The sequence below is a fragment of the Antedon mediterranea genome, chromosome 2, assembly GCF_964355755.1.
Source record: "Antedon mediterranea chromosome 2, ecAntMedi1.1, whole genome shotgun sequence".
In the NCBI taxonomy this organism is placed as follows: domain Eukaryota; kingdom Metazoa; phylum Echinodermata; class Crinoidea; order Comatulida; family Antedonidae; genus Antedon; species Antedon mediterranea.
This window is the reverse complement of record NC_092671.1, coordinates 4,044,700-4,066,191: the sequence shown is the minus strand read 5'-3', so window position 1 is coordinate 4,066,191 and position 21,492 is coordinate 4,044,700. Positions and strand designations below refer to the sequence as shown.

Genomic DNA, 21,492 nt, shown 5'->3' with positions numbered 1-21,492 from the left:
TATATAGTTTGACGAAAAAAATTGTACTACATAAAAGTAGTTTTATTTGTAATTTACCTCCGCCAAGGAGGTATATGTAATCGGTGTTTGTTTGTTTGTTTGTTAGCAGGATTTACTCAAAAAGTAATTACAAGATCTTTACCAAAATGAATAGACAGATACTGTAGATATGTGGTCAAGGACCATTACATTAAATTTTGGAACCATTTGGGACCACAGTCCCAATTCTGGACCACTTTTTAGTATACTTTTTCAGACCTGCTAGTGTTAAAAGATAGGAAAGAATTTTTAAAAAGCCGGCGAGCAGTCTTAAAGTAAAAAGTAAACTAAAATTGCATTTTCTCGAGAACTACTTGTCCAAAAAACTTCAACAAGAGGCAAGAGATATAATTTGTGATTTGTAATTTTAAAACATAATTTGATTTAATTAATGTGCACGTTTTTTTATGCGAGTAGTTTAAAAAACCTATTTCTTTTCAAATTCACTCGTTTGATTTTCGCGTTGCTGTTCTATTGTTAGTCAACTGAAGCTATTGTTAACTGAAAGGCTTGTTACATAACCATTACACCAAACTTGCATACACATCATGCTTGTAATGAAATTAGCCTAAATCACAAACAGCATTAAGACACACAAATATATATATATATTTTTTTTACCGGAGAAATCTCATGTAGGAGAATTTTACAGTAGGCGGAGGTATGCACTCTCGGAGTGGCTTTCTAGTTTTGACTTGAAAACTTCGACGGAGAATTTGAATTGCTTTTCAGTTCAATTTTGGGAGCAGTCGACCAGATCATTCTGCAGAGTACGTAGTATGAAAATAACCTCTGAATACTCAAACATTTCTACAGTATTGCGGCACTTATAAAAGAAATGATCAAAGGTGCATATCCTGAATTGGCTAAATAAATATTGAGTTTTAAAATTCAATTTTAAATGAATGAAAGTGCATCCATGTACACCATTGGTATTCTCAATGTTTAGAATAAAGTACAAATTACGTCAGAGTAGGGCAAACATTTGACTGTTTATAAATTATTAAGTTTTATTCAAAATGTTTTACATCTAGGGATGGATTAAATATGGCAAACTATTGGTTTGAATTATATTTAAGAAATTCAATAATTTCTGATATCCAGGTCTATCTGAACATCATGCTAACAGTTACTGCATACGTTACTAAAAGTAATAAATTACCACCCCATATTTTTTTCTTCATAAATTTTGTTGAGATCAAGCAGCTCAACTTAACCTTTTTGATAATTTGCTAATTTAAAATTCATTGATGGTACTGTACGTGACAAAATGTTTACTGCAGAAGGAATTTTAAACTCCCAGAGAATTTTAATAATGATGACTTGAAGATTAAACTTGTGCTAAATTTTCCGTTTCAATTCATCAGCCAGGCCAGATTGGCTGGATTATTGCAATTCACTATTGGTTTGATTAGACTACAGCATGCCATGATTTGGTGTACATTTTTCTGTATAGAATAGAATGTACAGTATATCCACACTCATCAGAGGCCACAATGTTGGGACCAAGCATGACATTGTAGTATCCATTGGTGCAGATCTTAAGCTCTGTCTACACTATCAAACTATAAAAAAAAATGTGATGTGCCCATATATGGACACGATGATGTCATATCACTACCATATTTGGGAACATCACACTTATTTTTATAACAAACTAATTTGATAATGTACAGTAGACGAAGCTTTAGATTAGAGGGTGTTGGGACAGCAGTAGAAGGGTTATTATACATCATGTCTTGTGTGCAGTCTGTAATGTAGAATACTTATAGTACATCCCCACCAACAACAATATTACAAATGGATCAATGCTATTGGAAAGCTCAACAACTGATTTGTTAAATAAAACTCCAGATGTTGAGCAAAAGAGCAAATGAAGCATTGTATTTTGCACAAACTAAATTATCATCAGATATCACTATTTTGAAGTAATGCAGTATCCAAAATCCCAAATCAAACTTGAATTTTGCAAGTCCATTCAGAATGCATCAGAAACTCCAATCATGTTTTGGTATGCATGTACAGTAGAAACAAAGTTGAATGTAGAGAGACTTGCTTGACTGAACTTGGTATTTTTATCATTTTAGATTGTATAGTACATTCAAGAAGTATGAAGGGGTTGGGTTGACTATGGTTATTGTTCATAACTGTACCAGGCCTGGTCTTTTAAGGCGAGCGAGTCTGATAACTCACCTAACACACTCCTAAACTGCCCTTGAGGAGTGCGATTTACAACACGCCTAAATATGGTAAACTTCTACACACAAAAGTACAAACAGCACACCTACAGCACCCCTGAATGTATTGAGGAGTGCAATTTGTAGCACACCTACAATTTTAAAAAGACAAGGCCTGTTGTACTATAAGCGCACATTATAAATAATAAACCAGCACACCAAATTTTTAACTAAGGTACTGTACACTCACTACAAATGTGTTAACAATACAGAAGAATTTATTATGACAAAAATACATGATTCATTTAAATGTACTTTTTAATAAGGGTTAACATCACAGCCCAGAGGATTTACAGTATATTTCCTAGAACTACAATTATTAAAAAGTACAAAATATAAATGTCCTAATATCTTTAATTATCAAGTAATGGAGGCTTAATTACGATTTATATAATAATCCACACCATAAACCTAAATTGTGTACGCTAAAAGTCTATAATAATTTTCATTACAATCTATATTTGGACTACTAACTGTTAACTGTAGGCCAGACTGTACAGTAATTCTCTTCTGACCTAAAAGCTAAGAGGTGATGAGAAGAAACCTATCAATATTATTTAATTGACTGATTAGATTAGTTTCTCTATATTATCCTAAATCAGCCTTGGCCTTTATATGAAGTCAGAATACAGTGCTATTTATGGTAACATTCATAATAATGTGTTTAATACAGAAGTTACAGTTATCGTACTTACTTTATCATGATTACAATTTAGCTACAGTAGTACAGTAACATTAACGATTTGAATTAAAGGTTTCTTTAAATTAGATTTTCTTCTGATTACTGTGTACTACAATTCAAAGTATAAAGTTCAATAGTTAATACAGTAAAGCTCTGTCTACACTATCAAACTTCATGCGACAAACAATTGTGATGTGCCCATATTTGGACATGATGATGTCATATCACTACTACCATATTTGCACACTTTTTTTTTGTCAAACTAATAATAATATAGTGTAGACAGAGTTTAATACTGTGATATTAATAGTGCTAATTCTGTTTGTTATTTGATCACCGTTTGTTGTTTGATCACTGTTTATTGTTTGTGGTTTACTGGCTGTAATCAAACAATAGACTTTTTATACCCTGGGAATTTTCAAAAATAATGATAACAATTTTCTACTACCGCTAGAATAACCAAGCTCTATGATGAATATTTGTGTTTATTTCTGAAAAGTTATTTGACCTTGTACAAATGAATGCTACCATTTTATGACTCTGAATAGTGTTTATCGTAAAGTGTTTTTAGTAAATACTGTATGCATTAAGGCGTAACACAGGGGGAAAAGGCCCCTGGTTTAGCACACCAAAGGGGCTGTCCAACACTGGATACATTGTGGTTGCTCATGCACTGGGGCCCCTTAAGTTCCAGGGCCACTGGGTTTAGCCAGTGGTCCAGGGCCACTGGGTTTAGCCAGTGAGCCCTCATAGCTGTTATACCACTGTACAAGACCCTAACCCTAATTGAAAAATATAGTGTTCAAGAATATTTGCCATGATACGATAAGCTCTGTAACTAAAAAGATTGTAGAATGGGGATAAAGACCTATCTGGCTACTACTACACAGGCTACCAATGTCCCTCCCCTCTCGTGGGAGAAAACAATTACTAAATCATACCCCAACTTCTCAATTATAAGAAACGATTCTTAATTAAAACAAATAATTTGATGCGTTGTTGTAGAAAACCTGGAATAAGACTTGTCCAAAATCCAAAATTTTGCGCAATGATAAATAGCCTACACTTTTTCCGCAATTCGCAGTTCTCCGTATAATATAGACCTACATTTGCCTTTCATTTGCAACATTACTGTCTAATATAGCAGTGTGGTGATGATGAGCGGATTGCTGCCTGGGCCAGCCTAGGCCTAGCCCTGAATAATTTGTGAGCTGATGAGACAACAAACGTCTGCGTCTTCCCGTGTCTTCTGTGTGTGTTTACCCTGTGTACCATCATCTCCGCCTCCTCAGCTCCAATCTGGCCGGTTGGTTGTGTGGTCTCTGAAAATTAAACGACAGTAATTGTCTTACCTGGGTTACTAGCGGCACCAATGTTTGTTCAATTGACTTTGTTTTTATTTCTAATGCCTTCGAATCATTCATATCTCCAGGGCGGTCAACATAAGCCATCTTATACCGCCTTTGTATTAATAAACATTAAAAATGAACGAAAACGCCCGGTCGGCGGCTGTGAAAAAAATTCTCAGAAGAGAAGATTGCTATTCTCTTCTTTTCTCCATGCACAAACCAACAAACCTGTCAAGTACAAAGAATGAGGGCGCAGTATAAAAAAACCAAAAAAGTACGTAAACAGATAGAGGGCGCCCTTCACATTGTTGTTATATTCTATATTCAACGAAGAATTCAGGCATGAAAAAGCTATACTGTACCTTTTTTTACAATTTCGATTGAAATATTTGATTTGAAACACTAATAAGTGCCGTGCCGTTACAACTAGTTCATAGTTGAAAGGAAACATTGGACTATGGGAAAACGAGATAATAGAGTGGTATGTATGAAAATACAATGTTTTATTTTTCAACTGACTGCTGAGCCTTTCCGCTAACTAGGCATTCCCGGTGGTGCCTGTGGTGCGGGCCGGCGGCAGACATTGAGGAGGCGTAGGCCTAGTAGGATAGGACGACAACTTGCTATGCTTAGCCGTCAGAGTGCCTAACCAAGTAGGCCAAGATATTCAACCATGGTAGTCTCACCATGCTTACAGTAGCTAGGCCTAGAGGACGAAATTGGATCTCCGCGAAATTAATTAGGACTCTTAATTGAAGTGTCTTTTTTTTTCTATGTCAATAAAACTTATTAATATATATACATATTTATATATTTGTAATATTATTACTGCATACTTTTTACATCAATTTTAATTTTTCTTTGTTTACCAAACCAAGGCCTATGTAAACCCCATAGCAGCAGCAAGAGCCAAGGGCCCAGTTGAAACAGGTGGAACATCAATACAAGATTACTTAAACAGACCGGGAAGGCCTACATGGTAAACAATGCACTTGTCAGTTGTATGACACACTATACTACCCCTGGGAGAGGTGCGTCATTTTTTTACAAATAATGATCCAGGTGTTTGTCAAAAAACCTAATGGTACGTTACCTCAATCAATAAACAATGGTGCATCAATTTCCGTCACTTCCAAAAGATAGTCATGTTGCGTCTTGGTTCCCTAAAAGGTCTTTCACTAACTAAAGCTATTGTACAGTATCCTCATCATTAAAAGTCATTACTACAACAATTCTACATCATGTACACTGAAATATAAATCTTGGTTCCCACTACAGTAGGACATTAATGCAAGCATGTAGCACAATGCAAATTATTTTGACCAATCACGACACAATGGATCACCATCTATTGGGATGTGATTGGTCAAATTACTTGCATTGGCTTACATCCTTGTGCTGTGTCACAGTGGGAAAGAACCAAGTTTAAAATACCAAATTGTGATTTTTAAACACCCTTGCAATACATACAGTACATTATTTATAGCACAATTTTTAATATTGTTACCTGTACGTATATAGGGAGGAATTCCAGGAAAGGCTTGATAAACGAAACCATGGGTCAAGTACACTGGCAGATTGGGAGAAGAAAATGAATGAGGTAACTATGTATTTTAGACTACTTACCCCATCACAATGGCTCCAGGAATAAGAAATCTGCACTGCATCCTCCAAAAATGTTTTACTTTCCACTTTAATATTTGTATGAGTCTTTTAAAAGGAATATTTTATAATTAATATTGGAATATCATAATCTTTTTTTCTTGACCAGCAACACAAAGAAGACCTAAGAAAAAATAGGGAAAAAATATTGAGCAAAAGTAAAAAGAAGAAGAAAAAAGAGGTAAGTTTATTATTGAAAAGTATTAGTGTAACAAATTATTAATTTTATTGCAAAAAGTGTATTTTGATAGTACTGTATATGACAGAGTAATAGTCCCAGGTAATTTGGCAGAATTAGAGAGTGGGATTATACTTGGACCAAAGGCCACTACATATTTAGCCTTATACTTGACCATGGGATCTTTTCCGGTTTGGCTGCCAATCAAGTTCTTAAGTGAAATAGAGACCACTGAAAGAACAAGGTTTTCCCAGACATGTTTAGAAAGCATGAATAAATAGATATTTATATCAATTTAGTAATCTTATATTATTTTTCTTTTTTTGCAGAAGAAATCAAAGAAAAAGAAACGGCACAGGGTATTGTGAAAAAGTCTATGAAGAGAATTTTGCTTATTATAACGGATTGTCCACATCCTTTAATGCATAATGTTATACCTTCTTATCTTTCTTATCTTGTAATTGTATTCATAATACAAATTAAAAAGACAGCCTATATTAAACATATAGTTGTTAATTACTAAAGTATAAATTAAACAGTATATAATCCCTCTGAATACAGTAAATAACCTGAATTTATGATAATTATTCATTAAATTCACAAATATTAAAGCAATTTATTTTACTTCTAAGTTGCAGAAAGCAAAAAAAAATGAAGAATCTTTCCCAGAAAAGCCTAACACTGAAAATTTAAGTGAAACAATTTTGACAGACTAGTAATATTATTTTAGTGCCCCTACCCCTCCCCCTTCTATTCTGGTTAAAACAAATCTGTATACGATGCCTATTTAGATTTGATAATCCTCAGAGAAACAATTTTGAATCTTTTAGCCTGCTTCATTATTAAAAGGATCCTGGCAAAAGAAGAAATTTAAAAAAAAATGTAAATGTATTCGTTTTAAAGCTAATGCTTATTAATAATCTTGTTTTTTTGTTTAAGTCGCCTTCTCCTTCTTCATCGTCTTCCTCAGATAGTGAATCAGAAATTCAGGTAGCGTATAGATAATTTCAATTTTTCACAACTCCTTGATGCCATTCTGCATGATGCATTTCCCACAGGTCATTTTTTAATTGCATTAAAATCTGGCAAGGTGAAGTTTATGCATGTCATTATCCTTTACTGTGAAAAACGCCATTTCGAGTATAATTGGGCTCCCCTGAGGGTCCCTATGTGTTGTGTGTCACTCATTCATCTGTCCATGATGGACCAGTAGGCAGGAGTAACCTCTAGGGTTCTTTAAAGTGCACAGATGTCAACACTGAACCTTCAGTTTAGTCCGAGAAGACTTGGTCTACCAGTTAAAGAGAATTGAACATGTGTCGATTTTTTTTTTTAAAGTAGTGTTTACATAAATAATAAAGTAAATACATTTTAACATTTTTAGGTGAAGAAAAAGAAGAGGAAGAGAAAGAGAGACCGGTCAAGAAGCAGGGAACGTTATGACAATTCAGATGAAAGGTACCAAGAAATTATTGAACTTAAAAAGTGGAAACTGAGTTGGAATTATCTGGAAAAAAAGACAAATTTAATGAAAGCGCTTAGATGCTCTGTGCATTAAGTGCTTTACAAGATTTACATATTATTATATCGCATGTCGGACTAAATCCTATTATAAAAAACATCAACTCATATCTGATGGTAAAGAAAGTTTAACAAAGAATTTATTAAGAAAATAACAATATATTGGTGTACAGTTCCTATTATGTGATGATTTCTCTTTTTGTATACTTGTTAAAAACTTCCAGCCTCGTTTGTAAAACTTGGTAACTAATTGATTTTTAAATTTGTTATATTTTAGAAAGTCATCAAAAGACAGGAGGAAGAGATCAAAACACAAGTAAATAAACATGTTGAATATAAACTCTGAAATACTGTTGATTTTATTATCTTGAACGGATGGAAGTATGATTACAGATCTCTTTCATGGAAGTCAGCATTTCATATGATTGAAAATGTTCATCAGCATTTGATGTTCGTAATGAAATGAGTCAATTTGTACAGAATGATTTTTGAGAAGTTTGTGTCTAAAAGATGAATAATATATACAATTTTCTTGTGGATTTTGTAGAAGAAAAAAACTCATTTTTAATAATATGCATGATTGAGGTTATAGAAAAGTTACGCATGAGTGATTATACTAAGGTGGTGGTGGGGGTTGTGCCTTTTGCAGACCCCTCCCCACCCCCTCTGTACACATTATCTAGTTATAACATGACTAGTGTAGTTATTACACCCTAGTTATTATAAAATGTTTAGGGTGTTAAAGAAGTTGCTGTCCAAATAAATTTGAAACATATTATAAAAGACCCAGTGGTTTAATGGTATGATGTCTGCATATCAGGCAGATGCTTCCGGGTTCGAATCTCAGTTGAACCAGCTCTTTTGAGTTTTTCTATGCCTGCAAGTTTATAGTAAGAGCGTTAGAGAAGTTATTAATTCATTATCATAAAAATCAATTAAGAGGGAGTATTTATTGCAGACTTTGTGTCTAGTATAGGCAAAAGTAGGTTAAGATCGTAAATGCTTTAAAATCTATAATAGAAAACGGTAATATGCAATACTACAGTGGTTAAGAATACATGTATAATTAATAAATGTAATTTGTAGTTGTTAACCTATATCAGGGTCTGTTGTGATACATATGTTGAAATTAAGAGTTTGATAAACTTCTACATAATAGCTCAGGTCTAGCCGTTTGTTGTCGTGAAATGTATAACCTACAACAGATCATGTATATGAATGTCTAACCATATAAGTTCTGTAATGGTTAAAACATGTGCTGCTAAATGTTAAAAACGACATAATGTATGTAACTCGACTACCCAACACCTGGCATAAAAACAAAATGTTTACCTGTTTTTTTAGTGTATTTTTAATGATAAAATAACTTCTTATTTTAAATTAGGTTTTTAGAGAGTTGATTATACATTAGAATCAATCTTTTGTTAAACCCATATTAAGGGAACACTTTCCTGTAAAACTAGAACAAGAGGAAATATATGTTTTAACTAAGGACCTTATTTCTTGAGTCCTTAAGTTGTCCCCTTAATAGGGGCTCTACTTTATGAATGATCCTAGCCTGTATGTGCATGCAAGAATGTTTGTGTGTATAGTATATTTTTTTTTCTTGTACAAATTAGGAATAAATTGTTTTTGTAATTTAACTTCTGTGTTGTAATTGTGTTTACAAGAATGTTTTCACAAGTACAAATAGATGGCTCATAAGAACAGTAGAAGAATCCCTCCTTTAGGGCACCCCTATTAAATTCAAATCCAAGAAACATTTATTTCATCAATGCCATACAAATACAGAGCATAAAAATGTAGACCAACCTAGAAGTAAATTTGTCTCAGTTGGCCCTTTAACATTGCAAACCTTCCTGTAAAATGAACGAGGAGTAGTATAATGTGAACACACTGCTAACCTCCGTTCAGGGGACACACACAAATCCAAATAACTATAAAAAAACAATTTAAATGTTTACTTACTGTTTTGATGAGTTTGCAATCATTGCACATATTCAAACAAGAAAACCAATACAATTTTCCGCATTTTCAGTTACTTTTTATTTAACACACTTTCAGAATTTTGGAAATCTTTTAATTAAATGTTCTTAATGACGTTTTTTCTCCTCCCTAACGGATCGGCGATGTCTGTCGGATTCAGATAGATCTTTTGATCGAACCAAAGACCACGACATTTCAAGTACACCAAATGTTGATTTACCCTTGCACCTAATGAGAAAAGTAAATTAAAAGAACATTTTTTTTTACGGACGAATTAAATACTACCAGAAACATACAGAATAAAAACAACCGATAACGCCACATAGAAATGTAGATTATTTGCATACAAAAACACACCTGAGTGTTTTCGATGCGACAGAAACACAGATATTAAATTAAATGCAACAGGTATCTTTGCTCTAATTTGCAACAACGGAGACACAGATGTCTACGTTGTCGCTTTCCGCGTTGTCAAATTGAAACTCCACTTCAGTACAGACGATTTAAGATGGTCAATGTACAACTGTTTCCCCGCCTACTTTCTTCCTCTTATGTAAGCGTGGTTCCCACTATTGTTCCCTAAAGCTTGGTTCCCACTAGCAACGCAACGCAAGGACGTAACGCAACGCAAGTGAATTGACCAATCACAAGCGATGGCTTATTCGCTTGTGATTGCTAACTGTCTATAACTTCGCTTGTCATTGGTTAAAACGCTTGCGTTGCGTTTACGTCTAGCTTGCGTTACGTTCTAGTGGGAACCAAGCTTTAGAAAACCTATAAGGTCGCTACTATCATATCAATAATACAAATACCTCATTATGTCCCACTCGGCCACTGTGTTGCTAGGTTCTTTCGTAAACATGATCTTATTCGTCATTCTTAGAGGGAATACTGCTCTTTCTATTGGTAACGTCTTTGCTTCGTAAACCACCCGCTGGCGACCATCAATGAAGTCTGGTTCTTCTACTGGTATTTGGGGTCGTTTCCTCAGGGACTGAAGTAACGATGATGAAAGGTACAGTTTCTTGGGACGGTCTATAATATAAAAAAAAAAAAAAAATCGCAAGCGATTCAAATAATAAAACCTAAGCCACAGAATCGCAACGCTTTATGAAACAGAGAGGGCATCGGTACGTCAATCATGTGTACTTATGTTATCTATTTGGACGTAACTCAGGCCGACCAATCACGACGCGATCATCCAAAATCATGGAGCTTGTGATTGATCGACACACTTAAGTTGAGCTCGTTGAGTCCACGTCGGAACAAAGTTTAAACAATTTTACCTAATTCAGTTGAATTGTTGAAAACATCCTGCTTTGTTTTATCTTGAGTGTTATTCTGTTTCAAGTTTTCAATTTCATGACTGCTAAAAAATCCGCTGCTGTACTGCGTTCCGACCTTTTGACCTCCACTCAAGGACAGTTTGCTACACGTCAGACTGTCCTCAATTCCAGACTCGATTTCAAGATGTTTTTGTACACCTTTATCAAGTACAACAGAGAACTGACAGTTTAGTCGTAAACTCGACTCATTGTCGTCTTCTTGCTCGTGTATTCTGGGAAGTGTTGCGCATTTTGCTATCATCCAATCAGAATTCATCTCTGACATGCTGACATCCGGTTGTTTAGTATAGACGTGTTTTCCACGGCGTTTGCAATCACTATCGAAAAAATATTTGTAAAAAGCGCTACTCGTTGGCAAGAATCTACGAACTTGTTTTCCTTTTCGTTGCTTTCGTAAAATCTTATCGTAGTGTTTGCGATGAGCTTCCATGCGTTGGTTCATTGTCTGTTCCATTCTCTTTTTTTCAAGATATAAACTATATTTTTTAGCTTCTAGAATCTGCGCATGCATTGTTTTCCTTCGTACTGTCGGTGTTACTTTCTTATGCACCTGTTCGGCTCCAAAACAGCTATCAGGTACAAAAAACGTCTTCTCTCGTTTTATCTCATTTTTCTTGATTGCTGGTAATTTCTCAACTTCGCTTGTTAATGTAGGTTTTCTTTTCTGGTTATTCTGGGGCAGTATTCTTCGTTGCTTAACTTCATTATGTTGTTCATGGTGCATCGTTTCCTTAATCTGAGGTGGTATTAATTCCATCAGATCTTCCGATTCCTACAAACAAGATAATGATATGAACCAATGAAGTATATTAGTTTGTGAAGATGCACAACTTAGTGAGATGGAAATAAATTTCAGAACAGCTAACGATTCACAAGCGACCTATATAAGTTTTTCTGACGTCACCAATATATCGATTTCACGCAAATCAATCACGTGATGCGTATCAACAAAAAACATTAAAGGCGAATGAGTATTTGTGCAAACAAATAGGCCAGTAACAAATAAATAGGTAACGGTAACAAACTTCGGTCAAGCAATAAATCCGTACCTTCATATTCTTCATTTCCTCCTTCTTGTCCTCTTTCTTTTTCTTCTTGTTCACCGATTTTTCAAACTGCTCTTCTTCTTCAAACTCATCTGTCAATGTAGCCAGCCAGCCATCAACTTTTCCGACTGGCGATTGCAAATCTGTCAAATTCTTAGGTAGATTGCGATCACGAAATTTAGACAATTTCTGAATTCCCGCAGATTTTTTGCTGAAGATCTTTTTTACTACATTTCTCTGTATTGAAAAATAATTGAAAAAATTATTTAAAATATGAAACATAATAAATATTATAAGCAACGTTTCTGCACGGATGAGGTGGGATATTATTACGGTCAATTGCGGTGTAATTTGAAGGTTTTCTACTTTTCTCCTAATGCATTGTTTTCTAACAGCAAGGGTGACTGTGCACTCTTCTTCTGCGGTTCGTCGCGGTGCGCACGGCCGACTGGCGTTCCGATAGTCAGTTTCATGCACGGTTAACCGGGCCGATAGCAATAATACATTATACACAGGTGACCGTGCCAATAGTCACTTTATTTCGGACTTACATCTTCATTCACGTATGGTTGTATTACTCCAGTATTTGCTAAATAATTCATCAGTTGCTCTTTGCTGGTCAAACCATTTAGTTTCTTTAAGGCTTCGATGGCTGCCACTTTCACCTCTAGCTAAAAATTGAATAAAAACGACTCATATTAGGCCTATTACAAAAACATTGGTTGATAATATGGTTGAAAAATTCATTTTAAATCCGGAACTACCCTGTACCCATTTTAAGTTCAGAGTTTCAGTAAAACATGTCAAAGCCCTGATTTCAAAATTCTGCAATTAACCAATCGGAAGTAATGTACCACAAGTACAAGATAATGTGTGCTTTAATTAATATTGAATTTTGTTTCTAATCTTACCACAAGGTCAATTGTAAGCGGTAGAATACCCATTATCACTTTATTACGATTATCTCCAAGACTTGCCATAGTTTTAACCACGTTGCATCTCAGTGGAGCTCGATCACTAGATACCTGCTTCAGAAGATTGCTGAGTACTTTATCCATTAAAGATTCATTAAATCCAATGCCACTAAGAAAAAAAGCTTATTTAGGACGATATAATATATATGAATACTTAATAATGTTTTTGTTAAGATTTGTCTGCAATATTACGAACCTGTGGATATCCACTATGCATTTACAGACCTCTCCATGAATACTATCACCAACCCTGTCTAGCAATGCCACTATTAAAAAAACAATGTTCAAAGACACAAGTATAATCGAAGTAGGCCTACACACATGATCAGGCTCCATAATATGTCATTGATTAACGACGTAACGCAAGGACGTAAGCCGCAACAAAAATTGACCAATTGACCAATCACAAGCGCCGGATTATTTCAACTGTCGCTTGTGGTCAATTCGCTTTCGTTACGATTTACGTCGATGCGTTGCCTCCTGTTAAAACCAAGAATTATGGAATGAGTTGTAACTTTATATAAGAAAGAATAAACTTACCAAGTGCATTTGTTACACTGAAAATGTTGATGGTTATTTTCTTGGGCGAAAACCATCTCATTTTAACAATCAATGTTAGTATATCTGGTATCGATGGTTTGCGTTCGATAACCTATAATAAAAAAACACATCCACTTGACGATTGTATAATGATTTTTAACTTATGATGTCGTTCAAGCAATTGTATTTTTTTAAATCGAATTTTAAAAATGATCTGCCATTTTTTTCAACCTACAATTTCAGATTTTTTCCTCTCTTCTTCCTCTTTCTTCAGCTGTTTAGCCTCTTCTACAACCATTGCCATTGTTAGTGCTCCTCCTTCAATACCCCTTTTGGACACTGGAACAACAACAAAGATAAACAAAATTGCAATATTGAAAGTATAGTAAAATATCTAATATCTATACAAAAACATTAGAAAACTTATAGTTCGCAAACGTGAGCAACTTCCCAGGTTGAAAATAACAATTTGCAAAAGATTGCTAGTGTAGACCAATTGAAAAACTGCAGAAAACTAGTTTGTAAAAGTTAGGCTATGCACCATCTTGACAAACTAGTTTGCTTAGATTTTTTAACTCAGCAATCAAATCACTGTTTTGGACTCATGATGATCGTGGACAAAGCCAGCAGTAAAGACTTTAATTTTTCCAAACAGTTTGGCAAAACTCGGAGTTTGATAGTTTGAACCCAGGTTATATTTGATAAAATGAAAAATTTCACAAATCTTCCGTATCCCTATTTCTTACTTTTCTTTTTCAATTGAATAAGCGCTGTGGCAGTCTTGCGTCTTCTCTTTAGCAACACTTCATCTGGTGTTGCCATCTCAGAGTCTGAATCGGACGATAATGGTAGCAAGTCTTGGACATCAAGATCACCACCAACACCATCTGATAGCATTGACATGATCTCTTCAAGATCCACGTTTGATTCTGAAGATGAAGACAACCATTCAAACGGCGCATGCGTCGTCTGGAATAGAAATACATTTGCATAATTTGTCTATCTTACGAATATAAAGGAAAGAGTAAGATTGTCTTACAGTAGCAAGAAAACAACATTATTTTAAAATGTAAACTATATATTTACAAACAAATATGTAGAGTTGTGCAAGCTTTGTTATCTCGACAATTAAGGAAGTCGTTCTGCGTAGTGTGAACACGTCCTTAAAGTTCTAAAATGATATGACAATTTTGTTTATACATACATAATCCTCGGATGATTTTGAAGACTTCGCAAGTGAATCGGCTGGGCTTTCAATAAATGGCAGCTATAAAAACGAAGAAAAGAAAGACAATCGAAATAAAATAGGACAAGCACACCAACATTAGTGATGGTTCATTTTAATTATCAGCTTCTATCTCTAAATCTACAGTATGCTGAATCAGAAATACATTCTAATGATAAAAATAAGTAAATCACCGGTTTCAATTTCCATGGTGAGTCAACAAATGCATCTTTTCGTGGAATTTTCATTAGTTTCCTTACAACTGAGTTTGGAATATATCCTGTGAAAATCAATATCACAAATGTTTTTAGTACATGTTTGTGTTTAATAGTAAATTTTATAAAAGGGTTTATATTTCTTCATTAATAGGAGACGCATTTGGCCATTTTAAAAAACACCGCCAGCCGCCGTTCACAAATAATGCTCTTTTGCACACGATCATGCACAAAAATGGCACAATTTGTAGGCACAAAAACTCTAAAGCACTATCTACACTATCAAACTTTATGTGACAAAAATGTGATGTGCCCATATTATATCATATGGACATGATGACGTTATATCACTACCATACTTGGGCACATAACACTTCTTTGTGAAAATAGTTTGTTAGTGTAGACAAAGCTTAAGTTGAGACAAAGGGCCCAAGAGCGTTGGAGACATTCTTACATTACTTTTTAGAGAACCTATAATTATCAAATAAACTATTGTATTTATATATTTAAATAACATAACCATAAGATAGTTTACCGTCTGGTGCAATAGGCCATTTGAATGTTTCATCTTCCATATCGTCATCAACATCTGAAGCTTCCGTTACGTCATCAACATCTGGTGCTTCTGCTATATTGCTAGCCTTATCGATCGAGATTAGCGAGTCGCTCGTCTGAACTACAATGTATCCCTTTGATTCCCCATATGCAATAGTATCGTCAACGTCATCTTCACTTGATTCAATCGAACATTGTGATGAAACCGGGAGGAAATTTACGTTGAGTTTCTTGCGACATGGTTTGAAACATTCTGTACCGGTACTTGATTTAGTCTTCTCTGGGATGAGGAGTACTGACGTCATTTCTTGAAATTAGAAAAATAAAAACAAAATGTGCTAAAATGTTTCAGGCACTAATTTATCAGAGTTCTTAATAAAATGTTACTTCTAACTTTTTATATTAGGTAACCTCATTATACATAACAAACGACAATATCGACGGGATTCGAACCGGTGTTTTCAAGATTCGGAGGCTGACGATCTAACATTCAGCTAAGCAGCTGGTCGAAAGTGTTGAGATAACATAGAAATGGAGGTAAGTTTGTAGTCGGGAGAAAGGAAACCTGTGCAATACTAACGGGACATCACATACCTGGTACTGCGTCGGTATTAACTTGGCTATCTGAAGGCTGGCTTTCTTTGTAATTCGCATCGACTTCACCGCTGCAAATTTTGCCCGATGCTCGACGAAGGCCTTTTAAAGCGTCCAGAATCGTTTTGCGCCTTACTAGCTCAATTGGTAAAGCAAGAAGAGAGGCAATATCGAACCTATAAATAAATTGTGACATTTTAAAGAAAATATATTATATGTACATGAACTTACTAATGTCAAGACTACGTCACTGATTGCCTAAATTAAGGCGGTTTTAACATTACGAGAAAATAGTAATTTCATGGTCAGAAACAATCTTTCTGATTTGATGGCCAGGCAGACGTAAATTGTGTTTACGACGAATTTCTAAATTAACACCTTGCCCCAATAAAAGTATCTTCAGACAGCCTCTCGAAGTAAATATTTGGCAGACAATTCCAACGAATTTTACATCTTAACTGTCTTTACAATATAATGTACACTCATAGGTAAAATATGATTTTAGTTTTTCATAATAATATGGATGGAAGTTATTATTTAGTTTAATATAGGCCTATTAAAATGTACCATAGCTCCAAACTGTGGTTGAATGGAACAGGTTCCTCATTTGCGTCAGACGAAAATTCTTCCTCAACAATGCTCCCTAGGTACGTCAAAGGAAGATAGCTAGTAATGCTTACAAAACTGCAAATAGAATAACGATAAATATTCAATATCAATGGAGGTTCTATCTTATTTTATTCAAAATGTTCACCCAACAGTAATTTGACAATTGCATGATGCCTTATCTAATCCAAATGTTAAAATACTATACAAAATTAATAAGGAAATACATTTCGCTGACCTTATATGATTTTGAAATCCGACTAGCAGGTCACCTCGGTCATTGGCAAAGCAAACGCCTCTCAAAGTGATGTCAAAGGTCAACTCACGCACCAAGTTATTCTGAGTATCCCAAATCTAAAAGTAAACAATATATTGTTAAAAATGGTCATACCATGAAACATATTAAAACCGTCTGCTAATTATACTTTTCTGAAATATTTTAATAATTATTACTAAAATTATATATAAATACCTTTACTAGACCATCATCGCTTGTTGTTGCAAATATACCAAGTCTATGACAGCTGCACAGTGCTGTTATCTATGTAAAATAAAGTTTATAAAATGAATAAAACGCTCAGAAAAGCGAGAAAAACAGTTTGGCAAAGTGTTAGATAGCGACAGAGGGCGCGCTATTTAATATTCCGGCTAGGGATAACTCGAGTTTTAAATAAACGTTTGTATTTTTTTTTTTTTTTTTTATTTCATACTCATCCAACAGCGAGTAACCCGCCAATTACAGGATGGATAAACTATTTAATAATTTCACAAGACAAACATAAACACAAGATGCTCTACATAAACAAAGACTTATTATTAAGTCTTTGGGAGTGGAGTTAGTTGTAAATTGTCATGAGAAAAAAACCCTGACATATGACAGGACTTGAACCCAGGACCTTTAGATTGGTAGTCAAGCATCATAACCACCAAGCCACAGCTCCACTCCAAAATTAATTATTTATAACTATATCGATTTTCTTGAAAATAAATAGACATGGTCTATTGAGTACTTGTTTACAAACAAAATCAGTAAGATAATTTGAAGATTTGCAACCTTGATTGCAAACTTGGGATTCTGTCAAAAATGTTCCCATGGTTATTTGTTTTGGTCTAAAGAACTAGCTTATACTAACTAATCATCATTTTATTTAAACCAACCTCTTTTGTATGGTCATTGTCCTTATGGTGTGTAAATAATGTATACTGCTCGTCACGCCGTTTTGCAGAGTTAGTTTTTCCATCTTTCACTTGACTCGAATGTTCTCCAACGTCGTACACAAGCACCTTGCTATCATGAAAGAAATATCTTTATTGTTATTACTTATACCGGACTTATGTATTGCGTTATGGACTCACAGTATAGAGAGTATAACATATCAATGAATTTCTAGCTAGCAGAAACTTACAAATTTGGCATGGTCATACACAGGCTACTGCTGAACATGGACACGTGACAGGAACAGTCAGGACTAGTGATCTGAAAGAGAGAAAACAACTTGGTGAAACCACGAATATGGATCTGTTGTTTTTAAAATCCTACTAATTGTTGAGCACCCATTAGCACAGCATACATTTGTTTCGTTAGGGAGCAATTTCTATATGATGTTTTTCAGATGAAAAATAACAATTCATAACTCACCATCATCATACATGTAAGCAAGACGGATTTGTCATTAAGATCTAGTTTCCAAATCCTTACAACCTGAAAAAAAAAATATCAGTTAATATAACGAATGACGATAGCAATATACAATCAAATGTCATGATCAATGAGTGATTAAAATCGTTGTATTGTATGAATGTTTTTGTTCTACACTATCAAACTTTATGTGACAACAACAATTGATGTGCCCATATATGGCGACAATGACGTCAACACCATATTTGGACGCGTCATACTTTTTTGGAAAAAATAATTTGATCGTGTAAAAAGTAAAAAGAGCTATATTGATCATGTTCTACTAAAGTGCTATTTTTCGTCCTAGTATAAGTAAACCGGGGGTTTACACATACCAATAGTTGACAGTCAACGGATACTATGTGTCTTTAGAAGACGACGATTACAAGAACAGTAACAGTTAGTTTCATTTGTTTATTAATGAAGCTATCATTTTACCTTATCGGATCCACTGGAGATCAGTCGATCAGCTCCCTCTATTCGGTTATCTCCTTTCCCATAATCACCTTCTGATATTAGCAATTTCATGACTGTCCCACAGTGTGCTTGGACTGGTGCTTGCAACGTTACACCAGACGACTCTATCAGATGAATTTGACCGCTTCTGCTGCCGGCAAAAATCAACGACTCACTGGTAGAGCTTTCGTGTTTACCCAATGCGCACTCCTAGAAAAAAAAAGGAAACAAGTTATGCTAACATTATTAAATACGTACAGGAAGGGCGGTGACCTAAAAAATGGACGCAGAAAATATGAAATCGCGTTGACTGCTCATATTTTTGGACAAATAATAAAATCTTAAAAACAAAGGCCTGTATTTTAAAAGGCCTATATTTAGTCCTGGAAAAAACCTGGACTAAACTTTACGTCCGTAAGCCAGTGTGTAATCGAAACACGTAACGTAGTTTTCTCTGGTCACCGAATCTGGAAAAACTTGTACTAAAATCTAAATTCCACAGAAGCGATTAGTTTAATATTAAGTTTAGTTTGAGAATACGGTCCAAATACGTTACACAGAGGCGGTGACGAAGTCTCTCCATCATTATATTTTTAGAAATTGTTATTTTAACCATTGCTGAAGAGTTTAAAATACTTACAAGTTTGATAAGGGTTATGCACATAATGGAATCATCAGGGATATCTGGAATCCACAGTTGAGACGGTGTACATGGATTGGTATCACTACTGAATACCAACACATCTCCTGTTGTTAAAACCGTGTAGATCCTGGCACGGGATATGTCATACACAAGATCTGTTAAAACCTAAATTACAGAAAAGTCAAGAGCACTACAAGGAGGCGGACTCAATCATAATAACTCTCATTTTATCCACTTCAACAATTTGATCATTAGGCCTATAACATTTGATTATCAATAAAAACAAGCAACACAATAAGACATCAACTAATATAATGTGTAATACCTGATATGTGGCCATTGGGTAGATTATAGTGAGAATGCTGCCAGATACAGGAGATATGACACGCACACCTCCGTCCTGAAATAATGAACAGTTTGTTAGGAATGGATGTGGATGAGGCTAGCATAGTCAAATCTAAAGAGAGATTGATTTGAGCATTGACGCGTCTTAGTTGTTGATGGAAAATTTGTATAATTCATAGTCACATGTCAAAACAAGATGAAACAGTAAGGATGAAAGAAAAGAAATAGGAGGAAATCGTTAAAGATATTGTTGAAAACTACAATAAAAGTGTTGTTACATATAGGAAAATGAGTGATTCGCTATATAACGTGAAATTTAAAAGAAAGAAAGGTCCTAACAACTAAACATGCCAAAAAATAGGTGGGGGGGGGGGGGATGAACACACTGTAGATGCAATTGGAGAACTTATATGAGCCAGTCTCAGAATAGAACAACATAAAAATAATTAAAAAATGAACATACCTCGGCAGCACAGAGAATTCTTGAAGGCATGATGCTAGACTTGATTCTAGATAATAAGTGGACTCTTGATTGTATTGGTGTAAACAGGTGATGAAACTGCAAAGATATTAAACAATCTTAGATAACGAAATGAAGAAGAATAAGTGAAATAATATTCATAGTATATTTGTTACAAAAAAAGTCACTAAAATGTTTGGACTTTCCGAAAAAAACTTTTTAAAAACGATTACTGGAGACAAAGCCTCTTGTACGTGCTACTGTTTCCATTTATTCCATGTGTCTAAAAGTCTGTACAATTTCAGAATATCTCTTCAATCTTTTCTAGACAGAGAAGAGTGAAATTTCACCTTTCCCTGGGATACATCTTTTCCTTTTCCTTTTACCTTCATTGGGTGTGTCCATTTGTTTTTCGTATTCCGTCAACTTGTTATTACTGAGCATGATCAATGTATAATTATGTAAATGGGTTCAAAATGTTCGTTTATATGAGTAGGCTAACTGCAACTAAATTGTTACTTACCTGATTGAAGTTATAACCTTTGACATCTTGTTTAGTATAAAAGAAGATTTGATGTTGATTAGCCTGCCTCATTCCCAAGATGCTCTCTCCATAATCTAACCTGAAAGTCTGGAAAAAATGTAATGATAAATTAAATTAAAACATTACGATATGTATACACTCCATTTAGTACCTCACTTACGGGACCAACATTACTCTTCAACAGGTTATTGTCGGCCTTGTGAAATTATAACACTACTATAGATTACCGTACCAAACGATTGTGAATATACGAACCAATTCAAAGGTATCAAGTCGCCATACACGCACAGTTCCATCTTTTGAGCTTGACAGAAGTAGCGGGTCAGTTGGATGAACAATTAAACCTGATTGAATAGAAACAGTATTTAAACATTCTGTCTGAATTTATCAACAACTTAACATATTGCATAATACATACAAAAAGTAATGTATTTGGAAATGACGATCTACAGGAATACTGTTCACCATGCTGACTTCTTTCGCGTATCAGAATATATTGTAAGTCTGTCAACGTTGTACGCATGCACAATATCGGCATTTGCATACGAGTCCGTGCAGGTGTTAACTCAACTATGCAAAATAATTTTGAATAGTTGGAAAACATGATTTTA

General features: G+C 34.7%; 3 protein-coding genes and 1 long non-coding RNA gene across 5 annotated transcripts in view; 1 reads left to right on the top strand and 3 right to left on the bottom strand.

Moving 5' to 3' along the window:
- The window catches only part of LOC140040111 (alpha-catulin-like), a 31,824-nt gene extending 27,264 nt beyond the window's left edge, over positions 1–4,560 (bottom strand). The window contains exon 1 of the mRNA XM_072085792.1: positions 4,311–4,560. Within this exon, the coding sequence (XP_071941893.1) occupies positions 4,311–4,409 (99 nt within the window). The 5' untranslated portion in view covers positions 4,410–4,560. The remainder of the gene's footprint in view (positions 1–4,310) is intronic.
- Positions 4,561–4,634: 74 nt separating this feature from the next.
- On the top strand, positions 4,635–9,311 carry LOC140039522 (protein FAM133B-like). Of its 2 annotated transcripts, XM_072085132.1 has the most exons (8): positions 4,635–4,788; positions 5,186–5,286; positions 5,829–5,907; positions 6,079–6,150; positions 6,477–6,506; positions 7,087–7,137; positions 7,532–7,605; positions 7,946–9,311. In XM_072085132.1, exons 1-8 carry the CDS (start codon positions 4,765–4,767, stop codon positions 7,986–7,988), a joined length of 474 nt encoding a protein of 157 aa, XP_071941233.1. In that variant the 5' UTR covers positions 4,635–4,764; the 3' UTR covers positions 7,989–9,311. The 2 variants fall into 2 exon arrangements, 1 of the variants encoding a protein (XP_071941233.1); XR_011842521.1 differs by lacking the exon at positions 7,946–9,311 and having other exon boundaries at positions 6,780–7,137.
- Positions 9,312–9,701: 390 nt separating this feature from the next.
- LOC140041192 (uncharacterized) lies at positions 9,702–18,843 on the bottom strand. Its single transcript, XM_072087616.1, has 21 exons — positions 18,820–18,843; positions 18,395–18,457; positions 18,162–18,232; positions 17,914–18,043; positions 17,228–17,296; positions 16,994–17,109; positions 16,717–16,833; positions 16,150–16,325; positions 15,536–15,862; positions 14,980–15,065; positions 14,765–14,827; positions 14,307–14,529; positions 13,796–13,899; positions 13,561–13,672; positions 13,217–13,286; positions 12,958–13,129; positions 12,598–12,717; positions 12,050–12,283; positions 10,941–11,772; positions 10,467–10,689; positions 9,702–9,882 (listed from the first exon to the last, which is right to left on the bottom strand). Exons 1-21 carry the CDS (start codon positions 18,841–18,843, stop codon positions 9,762–9,764), a joined length of 3,453 nt encoding a protein of 1,150 aa, XP_071943717.1. The 3' UTR covers positions 9,702–9,761.
- A 1,572-nt stretch (positions 18,844–20,415) lies between these two features.
- LOC140040524 (uncharacterized) lies at positions 20,416–21,169 on the bottom strand. The gene is made up of 3 exons (XR_011842729.1): positions 21,137–21,169; positions 20,861–20,968; positions 20,416–20,436 (listed from the first exon to the last, which is right to left on the bottom strand). It is a non-coding gene; the product is annotated as an uncharacterized lncRNA (long non-coding RNA).
- Between the last annotated feature and the right edge of the window lie 323 nt (positions 21,170–21,492).